At 56.0% G+C, this 18750-nt stretch overlaps 1 protein-coding gene, 1 non-coding gene and 1 pseudogene across 2 annotated transcripts; 2 read left to right on the top strand and 1 right to left on the bottom strand.

The window, feature by feature from the left end:
• The first annotated feature begins 1379 nt into the window (after positions 1-1379).
• On the top strand, positions 1380-1563 carry LOC128826802 (U2 spliceosomal RNA). The gene has a single exon (XR_008442892.1). It is a non-coding gene; the product is annotated as a U2 spliceosomal RNA (small nuclear RNA).
• Positions 1564-8648: 7085 nt separating this feature from the next.
• On the bottom strand, positions 8649-10966 carry LOC128826359 (scavenger receptor cysteine-rich domain-containing group B protein-like). Its single transcript, XM_054009607.1, has 2 exons — positions 10732-10966; positions 8649-9061 (listed from the first exon to the last, which is right to left on the bottom strand). Exons 1-2 carry the CDS (start codon positions 10898-10900, stop codon positions 8649-8651), a joined length of 582 nt encoding a protein of 193 aa, XP_053865582.1. The 5' UTR covers positions 10901-10966.
• On the top strand, positions 9598-9824 carry LOC128826803 (U2 spliceosomal RNA; annotated as a pseudogene).
• Positions 10967-18750: the final 7784 nt, after the last annotated feature.

Genomic DNA, 18750 nt, shown 5'->3' with positions numbered 1-18750 from the left:
CACAAATGGGATCTACGGTTACCCAGCGTCCCATTGTGCTGTAGCGGGGCAGGGGGATCAGAGCGATCAGTGATGGGGAGGGTCTCTCATTGAGGCGCACGTACTGCTTCCTACAGCACAGGCCGTAACTGCTGTGCTGGGGCACTGGGGCCAGCACTGCCCACAATGGGAGGACTTTATTCTTGAAACCGCCACCCTGCCTCCGACAGCACAACAGCCGTCATCACCCTGGGACACTGGGGTCAGCACTAACTCCAGGGGGAAAGGCCCCTTGTGTGGTCCCCAAACTGCTCCCTACAGCACAGTCCCTTCACCCACATGGGGGTCAGCGCTGACTGCGAGGGCAGAGCGCCCCCCACTGAGCCCCCATCCGGCTCCCTGCAGTACAGGCCCTTAGCACCATGCTGCAGCACTGGGGTCAGCGCTGACTCAGACAGGAGAGCTGGGTCTGTGCTGAAAGCTTCCCAGCCCGATCCCTGCAGCACCCACAGTGACATGATGGAGGAGGGTTACCTGAGCACACAACGCTGGCATCTTCTTCATGGGTACAGTTACTGTCATCCCAAGGCTTAGCCCTGCACTGGGAGAGGGCAGCTTCTGCCCTGTGCAGTTGACAGTATCCAGCCAGATATGGTCAGATCCTGGCCCAAAGTAAGCTCCGGCAGGGGCTGATAACGCCGTCCCACAGCCCAGCTGCCTGCACACCACTCCGGCATCCTGTAAGTCCCGGCTGTCATCACACACGGTTCCCCACTTCTTGTTATGAAACACCTCGACTCTCCCAGCGCAGCGACTCGAACCATTCACCAGCCGCAGCTGAGTCACTTCAGAGATGCCGGAGTCTGCAAACATCCAAGGGAATAAACACTCAGGGAGGTTCCTGGGCCTCTGATCTCTCCTGTCGCTGGGGAACGTAGCGCCTCCCGCCAACGGGTCTGACTGGTCTCTGCACACAGCCACTGCCTGTCAAGGGCTCCCCACCACTGACCAGGCTAATCACTTGGGCAATGTTGAAGTTTGTCCACTCCCCTCCCAGCCAGCTGTCACCTACTTATGCAGACTGGACGGCAGTCTGACCTACTGCTCCCACTAGAGCACTTAATTAAAAAGATCACCTGCTGCACTGCTGGCAGGAACCTCCTGGGGAGCAGATTTACACCCTCACTCCTGGTGCTGGTATTCGCTCCAGTGTGATACTGTGAAGTACCGTGGGGCAGATGCTGGCATAAGCATCTTGGTGATTGGGAGCTGAACACAGTCACCCGTGTCATTAGTGGTTGCCTTAGCCTGACATCAGAATCGAACTTACATGTGTTGTCTCCATAGCTCCCTGAAAACATCACCTAGAGTCCAGGAACAAATCATCCCGATGTGTAGAAATCGCTTCTTGGCTCCTTAGAGCTAAGATCAAAGTGTAGTGTCTGTTCTTATCAGTTTAATTTTTTTCTGATGGTTGACTGCAAACACCCATCCAGAAGATGGAATCTCCTGCAGCCATTTTTGAAAAAATTGATGCTGCTTTAAAGATATACTCCACTTCTCCTATTTTAGAAGAAAACTCTTTTTCAGCTTCAGCTATTCTGTCATCGGCTGCTGCTGTTCCTGCTTCCCAGAAAGCTCAGCAAAAACCTATTCTGAAGACCACCCTTGGTGCTTCATGGAAGACCCGGAGCACCTGCAAGAACCAAAACGTTAGGAGCTGGCTGAAGAAACCCCCCGTGGATACCTCTGCAGGGAGACCTGGGTCCAGAAGGACAGCTCTTCAGGACTTCACATCCAGGAGCAAGAATATCTCAACAGCTCTTCAGGAGGGGGACCCCCGGAGAACCCTGCCCGCTTCCCAGGACCAGGATGCTGATCGCTGCCCCGCCGGGAAGGATGCCAGCGGACGAGCCCCCTCAATGACCCAGAACCAGGATGATGAGCGCCGCCCCGCCGGGAAGGATGCCAGCGGACGAGCCCCCTCAATGACCCAGAACCAGGATGATGAGCGTCGCCCCGCCGGGAAGGATGCCAGCGGATGAGCCCCCCCCAATGACCCAGGACCAGGATGCTGATCGCTGCCCCACTGCTCCAGAGAGGGATGCTCCGGAAGGAACCACCTCCTCAACCCCAGACCTCAAAACTACTTACCACCCGGCTGTCCGGAGGAGGGCTGCTCGAAGGGGACTGCACCTCAGAGTCCAAGATCTCGATGCCGCACGCTGTCCTTCCGGGCAAAGAGACAATGTGGCCAGTGAGCCCAGTGCCCCCCCAAGAGCGACTACACCTCCCCAAGCTTCTCTACTGGACCCAGAGGAATCACCTGGCGAGTCTGCAGGCACAACAGAGATCCGCCTCACGGAGAGTGAGGCAGGGGAAGAAGACCGCATCTACCTCCAGTACCCGCTCCCTACAGGTCTCCTCCTCTGCCCCTTCTGTCTCCCTGTCCATGGAGTCCAGACCCTCACGGCCCTCAGCAAACACGTTTGTAAGACCTACAACAAACAGATTGCTTTCCGGTGTAGCCGCTGCGATCTACCCTTCGAGACCCAAAAGAAATGTAAGTTTCATCAAGCCACGTGCAGGGGACCCCCCACGACCGTGAAAGTGAATCCCACTGACATCCTCCGGGTTCCAACCTTGACTCCCACCGATGATCTGGCTTCAGCACCCCAGCCAGCATCCCCAGTGTCACAGCAGATAAGGGGGGACCAACCGCCAACTGAGGGAAGCGTAACCCCCGCCTCGAGGACTGACGATGCCACCAAAAGGACCAGTCCCGTCTCCAGAATCCCCACGCTGGACCCTGCTGTGAGGGGGACCACCACCACCTCTCAGGTCAACAACCTCACCAGACGCCTCAGCGACTTCATAGAAACCATCCGGCACAACACGGACGCGAGACACTGCAGCGCTCCCCCACAGGTAACCTCATGCCGCCCTGCCGTAGGAGCAACTAGCATCGTTCCCCAGGCTGCACGGCGAGATCCAGCCAACGGAGGAGCCTCCCATAGCCCCCAGATCCCACAGCCAGACCCCGCCCCCGGGAGACTCAACACCTCCTCCAAGGTTACCCAAAGAGCGTCTGACTGCCAAAAACCCCATGCCCCACCGAGGACCCAGCAGCCGGATGCCGCCCGCAGAAGAACCAGAACCATCTCCAGCGCTTCCAAACACAACCATGCCCTGACAAAGCCCAACACCGGTGCTTCCAGAACCCCACTCCGTCCCGGAAGATCCAGTGCTGCATCGAAGACACCGAGAGCTGCCCTCCCTGCCACACCAGGACCCCCGCCTCAAGACCCACCTGAACACCGCTCCACAGTCAGAGGGATAACAAGGCCGCTAACCGTCCCCGCAGCACCTGAACCTGCAGAGACAACGCAGCAAGAGGAGCGACGGCCACGAGCGAGGGTCGCCATGCCATGGCAATCTGCCTGGATGGAGGAGCTGGCAAAGGCTGAGGACTTTGAGAACTTCGACACCCTGATGGACAGACTGACTGCAGAATTATCTGTGGAAATTACGGCCAAAAGGAAGGAACCCCAGGAAGCCGCACGGGCCACTCGCAGATTCCCTGCGCCGAGCCGTAACAACACTGCCGGAGAAGGCAGGGGAGGGGACGTCGGCCGCCGCTACGATCCAACGGCTGCATCCCGTATTCAGAAACTATACAGGATGAACCGGACGAAAGCCATGAGGGAGATCCTCGATGGGACCTCCTCCTACTGTGCCATCCAGCCCGAGAGGCTCTACTCCTACTTCAAGGATGTGTTTGATCACGAGGCCCAGACCAACTTGCGACGCCCAGAGTGCCCTTCCCCGCTATCCCGGATGGACCTCACGGCGGACTTGGAGCGACATCTTTCCCCACAGGAGGTGCAGGCGAGTCTGTCGAGGACCAAAAACACCGCCCCTGGAAAAGATGGCATCCGCTACCCCCTGCTGAAGAAGCGAGACCCCGGCTGCTTGGTGCTCGTTGCCATCTTCAACAAATGCAAGGAGTTCCATCGCGTTCCCTGCTCCTGGAAAAAGTCCATGACCGTGCTCAACCACAAAAAAGGCGACCGAGACGACCCCAGCAACTGGAGGCCCATCTCCCTCTGCTCCACCATCTACAAGCTGTACATCCTCGCGGCAAGGATCACAGACTGGTCAGTGTGCGGGGGCGCCGTCATCTCGGTGCAGAAGGGTTTCATGTCCTGCGAGGGATGCTACGAGCACAACTTCCTCCTTCAGACGGCCATCCAGCAGGCCAGGAGGTCCAAGAGGCAGTGCGCAGTAGCATGGCTTGACCTCACCAACGCGTTTGGGTCCATACCCCACCATCACATCTTTGCCACCCTGGGAGAGTTCGGGATGCCAGAAACCTTCATCCAGATCCTCCGGGACCTCTACAAGGACTGCACCACCACCATCCGCGCCACGGACGGAGAGACGGACGCCATCCCCATCCGCCGCGGCGTGAAACAAGGATGCCCCCTTAACCCCATCATCTTCAACCTGGCCATGGAACCGCTCATCCGAGCCATCTCCAGTGGCCCGACTGGCTTCGACCTGCATGGCAAGAAACTCAGCATTCTGGCCTACGCGGACGATCTAGTCCTGACCGCGGATGATCCAGAGAGCCTCCAAGGTATGCTAGATGCCACCAGCCGAGCTACTGACTGGATGGGGCTCCGCTTCAATGCGAAGAAGTGTGCAACTCTGCACATTGACGGCAGCAAAAGGGACTCGGTGCAGACAACGGGGTTCCAGATCCAGGGTGAGCCCATCATCCCCCTGGCAGAGGGGCAGGCATACCAGCACCTGGGCACGCCAACAGGGTTCCATGTCCGGCAGACACCCGAGGACACCATCCAGGAGATCTTGCAGGATGCCGCCAAGATTGATGCCTCCCTGCTGGCACCGTGGCAGAAGATAAACGCTCTGAACACCTTCCTGATCCCACGCATCTCGTTCACCCTAAGGGTATCCGCCGTGGCGAAGGTGCCCCTCAACAAGGCAGACAAGATCATCCGGAGGTTGGTGAAGAAGTGGCTATTCCTTCCCCAAAAAGCCAGCAACAAGCTGGTCTACATTGCCCACAGACACGGCTGCGCCAACATCCCCTGCATGGGTGACCTGTGTGACATCGCGGTGATCACCCACGCTTTCCACCTGCTGACATGTCCTGACGCCACGGTGAGGAACATTGTGGCGAACGCCCTGCGTGAAGCGGATCGGCAGAGACCCCTCGAACCAAGACATCGCCACCTTCCTGAGCGGCTCCCTGGATGGGGAATTCGGACGGGATGGGCACGACATCGCTTCACTGTGGTCCCGCACTGGCAATGCCACGCGTCGCCTGGGGAAGCGCATGGGCTGCCGCTGGGAGTGGTGCGAGGAGCGCCAGGAGCTGGGAGTCCGGGTGACGCAGATCAGGTCAGATGACAACACCATCGTCACCCCGACGGCCAGGGGCTTGCTGGAGAGGACTCTGAAGGCCGCTGTACATGGAAACCCTGAAGTGTAAACCGGACCAGAGTAAAGCCTTTGAGTTGACCAGCAAGTGGGACGCTAGCAACCACTTCCTCAACGGGGGCGGCTTCTCCCGTTTCTCCGACCGGCGGTTCATCCACCGTGCCCAGCTCAACTGCGTCCCGCTCAACGGAGCCAAGACAAGCGTTGCAGGAAGTGCGGCTACCTCAAAGAGACCCTGCCCCATGTCCTGTGCTGCTGCAAACCCCACTCCAGGTCCTGGCAGCTGCACCACAATGCCATCCAGAACCGCCTGGTGAAAGCCATCGCGCCACACCTTGGGGAGATCTCCGTGAACTGCACCATCGCTGGTACTGACAGCCAGCTACGATCTGACGTGGTCGTCACCGACGAGGCCCTGAAAAAGATCATTCTCGTTGATATCATGGTCTCATTTGAGAACAGGACCCCGGCATTTCGTGAAGTCCAGGCTCGTAAGCTGGAAAAGTAGGCCCCCCGGGCTGACACCCTGAGAGCGAAGGGCTATGAGGTGCAGATGGACGCACTGATTGTCGGAGCCCTGGGCGCCTGGAACCCCTGCAACGAGCGTGTGCTGCGGACCTGCGGGATCGGTCGACGCTACACACGTCTCATGCGGCGCCTCGTGGTCTCAGACGCCATCCGATGGTCCAGGGACATCTACATCGAGCACATAACCGGCCACCGACAGTACCAGGAGGCGTGAGCCAGAGTGACATCGTTCCCCAACTAGGAGAAAGGGACCAAGTGACCTTCTCCGTTGGATCATATGAACTGGAACCATAAACTCCCTGAACATTAAATCTCACCAAATGAGGGTCAATCCATCCTCATCATCATATCCACTCATTATTATCAACACCCGAACATAGCCACTTTAGGAACTTCATACCCTCATATCTCAATGTCTGTACTTTGACTCATCAACCTTTTACCCCCAATCGGGGATATTGCAGATTATGTATTCCTCATGCCACTTTATCTTAAACCAAACTTTGCACCCTCGATAATCTCTATGTTATTCCCTGATAACCAGAAACTTCTATGCTCAAACTCTGTTCACTATTCTTTTTTTAACATCATCTTAATCAAATTTTTAAGAATAGTAAATATGGTAGGCGACCAGCTTGGCTTAACAGTGAAATCCTTGCTGATCTTAAACACAAAAAAGAAGCTTACCAGAAGTGGAAGATTGGACAAATAACCAGGGAGGAGTACAAAAATATTGCTATGGGGTGCAGGGGTGTAATCAGGAAGGCCAAATCATACGTGGAGTTGCAGCTAACAAGGGATGTTAAGAGTAACAAGAAGGGTTTCTTCATGTATGTTAGCAACAAGAAGAAAGTCAAGGAAAGTGTGGGCCCCTTACTGAATGATGGAGGCAACCTAGTGACCGAGGATGTGGAAAAAGCTAATGTACTCGATGCTTTCTTTGCCTCTGTCTTCACGAACAAGGTCAGCTCCCAGACTGCTGCACTGGGCAGCACAGTATGGGGAGAAGGTGACCAGCCCTCTTTGGAGAAAGAAGTGGTTCGGGACTATTAAGAAAGGCTGGATGAGCACAAGTCCATGGGGCTGAATGCGCTGCATCCGAGGGTGCTAAAGGAGTTGGCAGATGTGATTGCAGAGCCATTGGCCATTATCTTTGAAAACTCATGGGGATCCAGGGAGGTCCCAGATGACTGGAAAAAGGCTAATGTAGTGCCCATCTTTAAAAAAGGGAAGAAGGAGGATCTCGGGAACTACAGGCCAGTCAGCCTCACCTTAGTCCCTGGAAAAATCATGGAGCAGGTCCTCAAGGAATTGATTCTGAAGCAGATCGAGAGACGTGATCATTCCCCTCTATTCGACATAGGTGAGGCCTCATCTGGAGTAATGTGTCCGGTTTTGGGCCCCACAGTACAAGAAGGATGTGGAAAAATTGGAAGGAGTCCAGCGGAGGGCAACAAAAATGATTTGGGGGCTGGAACACATGATTTATGAGGAGCGGTTGAGGGAACTGGGATTATTTAGTCTGCAGAAGAGAAGAATGAGGGAGGATTTGATAGATGCTTTCAACTACCTGAAAGGGGGTTCCAAAGAGGGTGGATCTAGACGGGTCTCAGTGGTACCAGATGACAGAACAAGGAGTAATGGTCTCAAGTTGGAGTGGGGGAGGTTTAGGTTGGATATTAGGAAAAACTATTTCACTAGGTGGGTGGTGAAGCACTGGAATGGGTTACCTAGGGAGGTGGTTTTTAGGGCCAGGCTTGACAAAGCCGTGGCTGGAATGATTTAGTTGGGGATTGGGCCTCCTTTGAGCAGGGGGTTGGACTAGATGACCTCCTGAGGTCACTTCCAACCCTGATATTCTATGATTCTATGCTGCTTAGCCAGTCGGTCCCCACCACTGACATGCAGCCACCTCTGGGATGGAACAGGGCAGCTGAGAGACCAGGCACAGAAACTCATGGGCTGTGTAGGAGAGGGAGTGAGGAAAAAACATGTCTCCAGTCACAGTTCTAGGGGATGTTACAGGTTCAGGAGTAATTAGCTGAGATGGAAATTATCCCGAGTGACAGGGGGAGGAGCCCCACACTTCATAAAGGGATCCCAGGTTTCTACTGCCTCTGAGCGGCTGCAGGCTCCATTCGATCCCAAATCCCACAAATGGGATCTACGGTTACCCAGCGTCCCATTGTGCTGTAGCGGGGCAGGGGGATCAGAGCGATCAGCGATGGGGAGGGTCTCTCACTGAGGCGCACGTACTGCTCCCTGCAGTGCAGGCCCTAAGTGCTGTGCTGGGGCACTGGGGCCAGCACTGCCCACAATGGGAGGACTTTATTCTTGAAACCGCCACCCTGCCTCCTACAGCACAACAGCCGTCATCACCCTGGGACACTGGGGTCAGCACTAACTCCAGGGGGAAAGGCCCCTTGTGTGGTCCCCAAACTGCTCCCTACAGCACAGTCCCATCACCCACATGGGGGTCAGCGCTGACTGCGAGGGCAGAGCGCCCCCCACTGAGCCCCCATCCCGCTCCCTGCAGCACAGGCCTGTAGAACTGGGTGGGGGAAATGGGGTCAGTGCTGACACCGTGGGAAAAGCGACACTTACTGTGACCCCGAACCGGCTCCCTGCAGTGCAGGCCCTTAGCACCATGCTGGGGCACTGGGGTCAGCGCTGACTCAGACAGGAGAGCTGGGTCTGTGCTGAAAGCTTCCCATCCTTCTCCTTGCAGTACCCACAGTGACGGGATGGAGGAGGGTTATCTGAGCACACAACGCCGGCATCTTCTTCATGGGTACAGTTACTGTCTCCCCAAGGCTTAGCCCTGCACTGGGAGAGGGCAGCTTCTGCCCTGTGCAGTTGACAGTATCCAGCCAGATATGGTCAGATCCTGGCCCCAAGTGAGCTCCGGCAGGGGCTGATAACGCCGTCCCACAGCCCAGCTGCCTGCACACGACTCCAGCATCCTGTAAGTCCCAGCTGTAATCACACACAGTTCCCCACTTCTTGTTATGAAACACCTCGACTCTCCCAGCGCAGCGACTCGAACCATTCACCAGCCGCAGCTGAGTCACTTCAGAGATGCCGGAGTCTGCAAACACCCAAGGGAATAAACACTCAGGGAGTTTCCTGGGCCTTTGATCTCTCCTGTCGCTGGGGAACGTAGCGCCTCCCACCAACGGGTCTGACCGGTCTCTGCACACAGCCACTCCCTGTCAAGGGCTCCCCACCACTGACCAGGCTAATCACTTGGGCAATGTTGAAGTTTGTCCACTCCCCTCCCAGCCAGCTGTCACCTAGTTATGCAGACTGGACGGCAGTCTGACCTACTGCTCCCACTAGAGCACTTAATTAAAAAGATCACCTGCTGCACTGCTGGCAGGAACCTCCTGGGGAGCAGATTTACACCCTCACTCCTGGCGCTGGTATTCGCTCCAGTGTGATACTGTGCAGTACCGTGGGCAGATGCTGGCATAAGCATCTTGGTGATTGTGAGCTCAGCACAGTCACCCGTGTCATTAGTGGTTGCCTTAGCCTGACATCAGAATCGAATTTACATGTGTTGTCTCCATAGCTCCCTGAAAACATCACCTAGAGTCCAGGAACAAATCATCCCGATGTGTAGAAATCGCTTCTTGGCTCCTTAGAGCTAAGATCAAAGTGTAGTGTCTGTTCTTATCAGATTAATTTTTTTCTGATGGTTGACTGCAAACACCCATCCAGAAGATGGAATCTCCTGCAGCCATTTTTGAAAAAATTGATGCTGCTTTAAAGATATACTCCACTTCTCCTATTTTAGAAGAAAACTCTTTTTCAGCTTCAGCTATTCTGTCATTGGCTGCTGCTGTTCCTGCTTCCCAGAAAGCTCAGCAAAAACCTATTCTGAAGACCACCCTTGGTGCTTCATGGAAGACCAGGAGCACCTGCAAGAACCAAAACATTAGGAGCTGGCTGAAGAAACCCCCCGTAGATACCTCTGCAGGGAGACCTGGGTCCAGCAGGACAGCTCTTCAGGACTTCACATCCAGGAGCAAGAATATCTCAACAGCTCTTCAGGAGGGTGACCCCCGGAGAACCCTGCCCGCTTCCCAGGACCAGGATGCTGATCGCTGCCCCGCCGGGAAGGATGCCAGCAGACGAGCCCCCCCAATGACCCAGGACCAGGATGCTGAGCGCGGCCCTATCAGGCTTCGGGAGGGAGTTGGGTGCGGGAGGGGGCTGAGGGCTGGGCAGGTGGTTGGAGTGCAGGAGGGGGATGGGAGCTGCGGCCAATGGGAACTGCGGAGTCAGTGCTCAGGACGGGGTAGTGCGCAGAGACCACCTGGGCACCCGTTCACCTAGGAGCCAGAGGGATTTGCTGGTCGCTTCCGGGAGCCATGTGGAGCCAGGGCAGGTAGGCTGCCTGCCTTAGCCCTGCTGTGCCGCTGGACTTTTAGCACGTAAAATCTCCCGGATTGGTTTCAGTAGCCTCTGGGAGATCGAGGCCGATTCCGGGAGACTCCCGGGCAGTCTGGGATGGTTGGCAACTCTAAGTGCCACACATGTATGCAAATATTAATGGACTGTCCCGTGCACACCCCTTCACACACACACACACACACACACACACACTGCCACAAACAGGTACAGAGACAATCACACACAAACCCCGAAACACACACACACATCCACACACCTGGGCTGACTCCCAGGGTTTAGCATCCTCTACAGAGCCCCCACCCCACTTCTAGCAGCACAGTCTCCTACCGTCCTGTTTGTTACCTGAGCAGACAACACTGGCATCTTCTCCGGGGTTACAGCCATGCTCTCCCCAAGGCTTAGCCTTGCATTCGGTGAGAGCAGCTTCTGCCCCTGTGCACTGAACCTCATCCAGCCACACACGGTCAGATCCTTGTCCAAAGTGAGCCCCACGTGGTGCTGATAACGCCATCCCACAGCCCAGCTGCCTTCACACGACTTCAGCCTCGGACAAGTCCCAGCTGCCATCACACACGGATCCCCACTGCTGGTTATGAAGCACCTCGACTCTCCCAGCGCAGTGACTTGGGCCGTTCACCAGTTGGAGCGGAGCCACTTCTGAGATGCCTGAGCCTGCAAACAACCAAGGGAATAAACACTCAGGGAGGTTCCTGTGCATCTGATCTCTAGTGACACAGGGAACGTAGCGCCTTGAGACACAGGACTGGCTGGAGGGGCAGACTCTGAAAATTGAGAGAAAGGAAAATGCCGGCTGCTTTTTGTTTTGTACTGTGTTCAGGGAAACAGGACTTTGTAAATGAACCAGATTGCACCAAAGAAATACTTGACTTGTGTAATCAATTTCTCCTCTTAAAGAAACCCATCAAGGCCCCACTATGGCTAATGCAACAAATGGGCAACTCTCCTCATTTAGGAAGAGCAGAGTGGGCACACGGCAGTGGGGATTACACTCTGCATCAAAGACACCCTGACTTGCTTTACAGTTAGTGGGTACTCAACAGAGCTGGACATGTAAAGTGTAGGGAAAACTGTTCCTATGAAGACATGGTAAGAGGGGTCTGCTACACGACGCAAATCAAAGACCAGGGTGAACAGCACTTTGAACATCTGCTGCAATGTGTAGAAAGACAATCTGAGTTGATCTGGGGGATCAGTCTATGGGAGACTGGTGCTGCCACGAGAAAAACATCCCTGGAGTTTCTAAGAATGATCAGTGATAATTTTCTAACACAACAAGTATTGCCCCTGACTCAGGGTGGGCCTACAGGCAACTGACAGATAAAGGAGAATTTATCACAGAATTACAAATGGGAAGGTGCAGAGGAGCAAGTGCAAGTGTCTCAGTGGTACCAGATGACAGAACAAGGAGTAATGGTCTCAAGTTGCAGTGGGGGAGGTCCAGGTTGGATATTAGGGAACACTATTTCACTAGGAGGGTGGTGAAGCACTGGAATGGGTTACCTAGGGAGGTATTGGAATCTCCTTCCTTAGAGGTTTTTAAGGACAGGCTTGACAAAGCCCTGGCTGGGATGATTTAGTTGGGAATTGGTCCTGCTTTGAGCAGGGGGTTGGACTAGATACCTCCTGAGGTTCCTTCCAACCCTGATATTCTATGATTCTATGGTTTGGACCTGATTACACTGGCTCTGTGCAAACACAGAACTGCCCTGACAGTGGTGATGGGGTGTACCAGATGTTTTCTGCCCTCTGCTGGATGCCCCATCACTTCGGCACACACTGCCCTAACAGGCCGCCCTGCTGAAAGGGAAGAGGAATGAGTTCAGACCGCCAGGGGTTGCCTTGAGCAGTCTCCCACAATCAGCTGCAGGCAGAATCAGCAAGAGCTGGTCCCTCGGCACCTAGAAGCATGGGGAGCAGACAGAGGTCAGGGCCCAGCAGGCCAGATGAAAAGGGCTGGCTCCTTCTAGCAGCCCATTCTGGTGAAGGTGGGACATGGAGGGCCAGTGGGCCAGTTTCCAAAAGCTGAAAACAATTATGAGCAAAATTGATTGAGAGGAAAGGTTTAAACCCAAACTGTGAACAATAATTGGGAAATGTTTAGGATGCCCAATAACCCGACAACTCCACAATCACAGAAGACGGATTCGTTGGTTAAAAAAATATCCTGGTTAAGAAGGGAAGTAATGCAGCAACAAATAATAATAATAATGATGAATAATTGACACAATATCTAACAAACAGAAAATGAGGGAAGCTGAAAGCGATGGCTATAAATTAGCAGTAAGGAGATGCAGACAGTTGATAAGGGAACCTAAAGTATCAGTGTATATAATCTATGGCCAGTGCACTTTAATACGGTTATGCTGAGGCAGGTGAATAAGGGATGCAGAAGCTAAGATAAGGGTTCCCAACATTGTATTTAAAAATACAGGTCAGACCTCAGATGTCCCCAGTCATGACTTGAACCCCTGGGGGCAAGTCCCTTTTCCCCCACTCCCCACTTCCTAGGGCTTCTGTCTCTCCAGCTCTGGATGTTGCAGAGAACCCAGGGGCTCAGGTGCTGGGCCAGCAGCTGCTTTGCCTCCTGTTCAGGTTCTGCGTCGGCACCAGGAGCCGAGTTGCTGGTCTTTGTCTGCTGCAGGGCTGTGCACTCTACAGGGGACGTCAGCAGAGACTCTGCTAGCCGGGTGGCTACACCCCGGGAGTACTGACCCCCCTGCCAGACAGAGCCCCTTTCTGACTCTGGCCCTTCAGCGCAGCTCCAGGGCACAACGCCCCATCCACTTGCCCTGCCAGACGGAGCCTGCGCCGGGGCCGTGCTCAAGGGCTGGAGTCAGCAGGGGGCCCTGTCCAGCAGGGGGCCAGTATTCATAGGTGCATCTTTCTACTCTCCTCTGGGCCCTAGCCCCTGAGCGCAGCCCCATCTGCTTTCCCTGAGAAGCACTGAAGGGTCGGGAGGGGACTGGAAAGATGCACTTGTGAGTACTGGCCCCTGCTGTTGAAATACGGGATAAAAGATGTTCTTCTTCGAGTGCTTGCTCATATCCATTCCATTAGGTGTGTGCGCGCCGCGTGCACGATCGTCGGAAGATTTTCTACCCTAGCAACACCGGCGGGTCGGCTGTGGAGCCCCCTAGAGTGGCGCCTTCATGGCGCTGAATATATACCCCAGCCGACCCGGCGCCCCCTCAGTTCCTTCTTACCGCCCCTGACGGTCGTTGGAACTGTGGAGCGCTGCTTAGCTGTTCTCCACTCTCCCTAGCTTTGTTGGTTATTAGTAGTTATAGTTATAGTGTTTATAGTTAAATAGTTAAATAGTTTTAAAAAAGTTGTTATAGTTGTTCTAAGTAGCTCAGGGGATTAAGGGGGTCGTCTCCCCCTTTCTTCCCCGGCCGCGGGGCCGGGCTCATGCCCAACGCTCCCGGCTTCAAGCAGTGCGCCTCCTGCGCGAAGCCTATGCCCACGAGCGACCCGCACGACTCCTGTCTGAAGTGCCTGGGAGAGTCCCACCAAACAGATAAGTGCAAGATCTGTAAGGCCTTCAGACCAAGGACCAAGAAGGAGCGGGACTTTCGACTCAGGCAACTCCTGATGGAGGCGGCACTTAGCCCGGACACTCCCTCTACGGGCCAGACCCCGGCGCCTAGCACCTCGGTGCGCAGTGCACCGGCAGCACCGGCTTTGATGACCACGCGAGTGGCGTCAGACAAGCCTCCCCGGCACCGGACCTCGTCGGCACCGCAAGCAGTGCCTCGGCGCCGATCATTATCCCCGGGGCATAAAAAAGCCCATAAGACGGGGACGTCCGTGCCGAAGACGCCGGCTCCCCCAGTGCCGGGGGTAGAGCCGTGTCCGCCGGTGGAGCAAAGGAAACAGGTGCCTCCAGCACCGTCGACTCCGGCACCGAAGCCGTTGAGTCCGGTGCAGATAGCGTCTCCACCGAGGCCGGCGGTGATACAGTGCCTACCGTCGACTCCAGAGACCTTCGCGGCGGCGAGAGACTTAATAGCTCTCACGGAGCCGGCACCGCCTCAACCACCGGCACCGACTGCACCGCTGACTCGCCCGGTCCAGTCGAGGGGGAAACCTGCCTTGATGCGCCCTCCACAAGGACTGGAACCTCGGCACCGCTCCAGGTCCCGAAGCAGGTCCCCACGCCGCTCGCAGTCCCGGCACCGAATATCGTCTCGGCACCGGTCGTACTCGCGGCCAAGATCTTCTTCGCGGCACCGCTCTACGTCTCGGCACCGATATCATCGTCGGCACCGATCAACGTCGAGACGTAGCTCTCGGCACCGCTACGGTCGACGCTCGACGTCGAGAGGCCGCTCCCGGCACCGGGCATACTCCAGGTCCTCGTCGAGGTCCAGATCCGACTCCCGGCACCGACGAGGTCATCGGCACCGGTCGCGGTCCCGGCACCGATCGCCGGCACCGCGTGGAGATAGAACATCCCCGGACCGGCACCGTGCGGCACCGCATCCCACGGGATTCGTCTCGACGCACTCGGCACCGCCATGGCCATCGAGATCGGTGTCCCGCTCCTCTGAGGAAGTATCGAGATCGGCATACCCCCCTCAGGGTCAAGCCGAGGAGCAGGACATAGGCCATTGGCAGGAGGTAGCAGAGGACCCTGCTCATGGCCCATCTCACTGGTCGTTCTGGACCCTGTGGGCGTACCATCAGGCGCAAGGGGCTCCAATTGCGTCGACCTCTCGCTCCGGTCACTCCGTCAGAGGGGCCCCGGAGTCCACCATCTCTCGGCCTCCGCCAGGGGGCATGGAGGCCTCTGGGTCCGCACCACCTGACACCCTGGACCCAGGCACAGGTGACGCTTCAGCCCAGGAACAGGGAGACCAGGACCAGCCCTTGGATCCTGTTCCACCGGAGGCATCTTCCTCTTCTTCTCCCGATGAGGCAGTGGCGGGCACATCGTGCACAGGCCCGCCTCCAATAGATCTTCGGGCTCACCAGGATCTTCTGCGCAGGATGGCCCGTAATATGGACCTGCAGGCGGAGGAGATAGTGGAGGTTCACGACCCGATCGTGAATATCCTTGGAGCGGATGCCCCATCGAGGGTAGCGTTACCCCTGATCCGCACGATTCAAATGAATGCGGATACGATATGGCAAACTCCTGCCTCTATCCCACCCACAGCGAGAGGGGTGGAAAGGAAATACTTTGTCCTGTCTAAGGACTATGGGTACTTGTATACCCACCCCCAACCGTGTTCACTGGTGGTGGAATCAGTGAACGCACGAGAGCGCCACGGCCAGCAGGCTGCAGCGCCTAAATCAAAAGAGGCTAAGCGGCTCGATTTGTTTGGCCGTAAGGTTTACTCAGCCGGAGGGCTACAACTTAGAGCAGCGAACCAACAGGCGCTGCTGAGCCGCTACAGTTTCAACTCCTGGAACTCTATGGGGAAGTTTAAGGAGCTGATTCCCCAAGAGTCCAGGGAAGAGTTTGGAGCCATGGTAGAGGAGGGCAAGAAGGTGGCTCGGACCTCCTTGCAGGCCTCCTTGGACATAGCAGACTCAGCTGCGAGGACCCTGGCTTCGGGTATCGCTATGCGTAGGATCTCCTGGCTTCAGGTCTCGGGTTTGCCTCCGGAGCTGCAGCAAACCCTACAGGATCTCCCCTTTGAGGGACACGGATTGTTCTCAGACAAAACGGACTCTCGCCTGCAGAGCCTAAAGGACTCGAGAACAATCATGCGCTCCCTGGGGATGCATGTTGTGGGCCCTCAGCGCAGGCCATTTAGGCCGCAGCCTCAGCGCTTCTACCCCCCCCACCTCGTCAGAGACAGGACTCGGCCAGGAGGCGAGGGCGAGGTGGTAGAAGAAGGTGGACCGGCCCTCAACCCGGCCAGAACCAGGGGCCACCTAGACCACCTTCAGGCCCCAGGCAGAACTTTTGAAGGTGCGGTCGAGGACGGCGCCCCAGTCATCCCCCAGGATCCAACCCCCTCCTTTCGGGATCGCCTCTCCCACTTCCACCGTGCTTGGTCCCTTATAACTTCGGACCGTTGGGTCCTCCGCACGGTGGAGAGGGGATACGCTATCCAATTTTCTTCTATCCCCCCCTCCCACCCCCCTTCCCCGTCCCTCTTCAGGGACCCTTCTCACGAGCAACTTCTTATTCAGGAGGTTTCTACGCTCCTGGCCATGGGGGCCATAGAGGAGGTTCCGATAGAGTTAAGGGGCAGGGGATTTTATTCCCGTTATTTCCTGATCCCCAAGTCCAAGGGAGGTCTGCGGCCCATCTTGGACTTGCGCGGACTCAACAAATTCGTAGTAAAGTTGAAGTTCCGCATGGTCTCTTTGGGGGCCATTATCCCTTCCCTCGATCCTGGAGACTGGTTCGCCGCCCTCGACATGAAAGACGCATACTTTCACATCTCAATTTACCCACCTCACAGACGCTTCCTGCGATTCGTGGTAAACACAGTGCACTACCAATTTGCAGTCCTTCCCTTCGGCCTATCCTCGGCCCCAAGAGTGTTCACGAAATGTATGGCTGTCGTGGCAGCATACCTTCGTCGGCAAGGGATACAGGTGTTCCCGTACCTAGACGACTGGCTGGTACGCAGTCGCACCAAGGAGCAAGTTCAAGCTCACGTCCACATAATAGTGCACACATTCAACGAGTTGGGCATCCTACTCAACAAGGACAAATCCACTCTAGAACCTACCCAGAGAATAGAATTCATCGGCGCAGTTCTAGACTCCAGACGTGCACAAGCCATCCTGCCAGACAACAGATTCGGCACCATCACGAGCCTCATTCAAGGGCTCCAGGCCTTCCCAACGACCACGGTGAGGTCGTGCCTTACCCTGCTGGGTCACATGGCTTCCTGCACGTACGTAACTAGGCATGCCAGACTTCGGCTTCGCCCACTTCAAACCTGGGTGTCATCAATATACCGTCCACATCGGGACAGTCTGAACATGGTGGTCACGGTCCCGAACTCGGTCCTGGCCTCCCTCACCTGGTGGCTAGATCGCAATGTGGTCTGCGAGGGGATACCATTTCACGCCCCACAACCCTCTCTGCACCTGGTCACAGACGCTTCATCTCTGGGTTGGGGCGCCCATCTCAACGAACACCATACCCAGGGCCTGTGGACTGCATCCCAGCTAGCCCTGCACATCAATGTTCGGGAACTGATGGCGGTACGACTGGCGTGCCAGGCATTTCTCAACCTCCTACGTGGCCGATGTGTGTTAGTTCTCATCGACAACACCACGGCCATGTTTTACATCAACAAGCAAGGAGGAGCACGTTCGTCAATCCTATGCCAAGAGGCCATTCGCCTGTGGGACTTCTGCATCGCCCACTCAATCCACCTCACGGCATCGTTCCTCCCTGGAGTCCAGAACACTCTAGCGGACCGACTCAGCAGGTCCTTCCAGACGCACGAGTGGTCTATCCGTCCGGACATCATACATTCCATCTTCCAGAGGTGGGGGTTTCCCCAGATAGACCTGTTTGCATCCCGAGACAACAGGAAGTGCCACGTGTTCTGCTCCCTACAAGGTCGAGCTCCGGGCTCCCTCTCGGATGCGTTTCTCCTTCCCTGGAAAGACCACCTGTTTTACGCCTTCCCTCCGTTTCCTCTGGTCCACAAGGTACTGCTCAAATTGCGCAGAGACCAGGCACAGGTAATTCTGGTCGCTCCAGCGTGGCCGAGACAACATTGGTACACCACACTGTTGGAACTCTCGGTTCAGACACCGATCCCGCTTCCGTTGTATCCGGATCTCATCACGCAGGACCACGGCCGGCTGCGTCACCCCGACCTGCAATCACTCCACCTCACGGCGTGGCTGCTCCATGGTTCACCCAGGCAGAGCAGCAATGCTCGCACTCTGTCCAACAGATTCTGCTGAGCAGTAGGAAGCCCTCAACACGCACCACGTACCTGGCCAAGTGGAAGCGGTTCTCCTGTTGGTGTGAACAACGAGCCACGTCCCCGTTGCAGGCACCCATTCCTCTCATTTTGGAGTATCTCCTCTCCCTAAAACATCAGGGGTTGGCGATATCTTCAATTAGGGTTCACCTGGCCGCTATATCGGCCTTTCACCCAGGGGAACTCGCGTCCTCGGTATTCTCTAACCCGATGGTCGTTAGATTCCTCAAGGGCTTAGACCGGATGTACCCACAACAACGTCAGCCCGTACCGACGTGGGACCTCAACCTGGTTCTCTCCAAGCTCACAGGTCCTCCATTCGAGCCACTGGCCACCTGTTCACTTCTGTACCTATCCTGGAAGACAGCCTTCCTCGTAGCCATCACCTCAGCAAGGCGCGTTTCTGAACTCAGGGCGCTGACATCTGAGC

Source organism: Malaclemys terrapin, chromosome 20 (genome assembly GCF_027887155.1).
Source record: "Malaclemys terrapin pileata isolate rMalTer1 chromosome 20, rMalTer1.hap1, whole genome shotgun sequence".
NCBI lineage: Eukaryota > Metazoa > Chordata > Testudines > Emydidae > Malaclemys > Malaclemys terrapin.
This window is presented reverse-complemented; position numbering and strand designations above follow the sequence as displayed.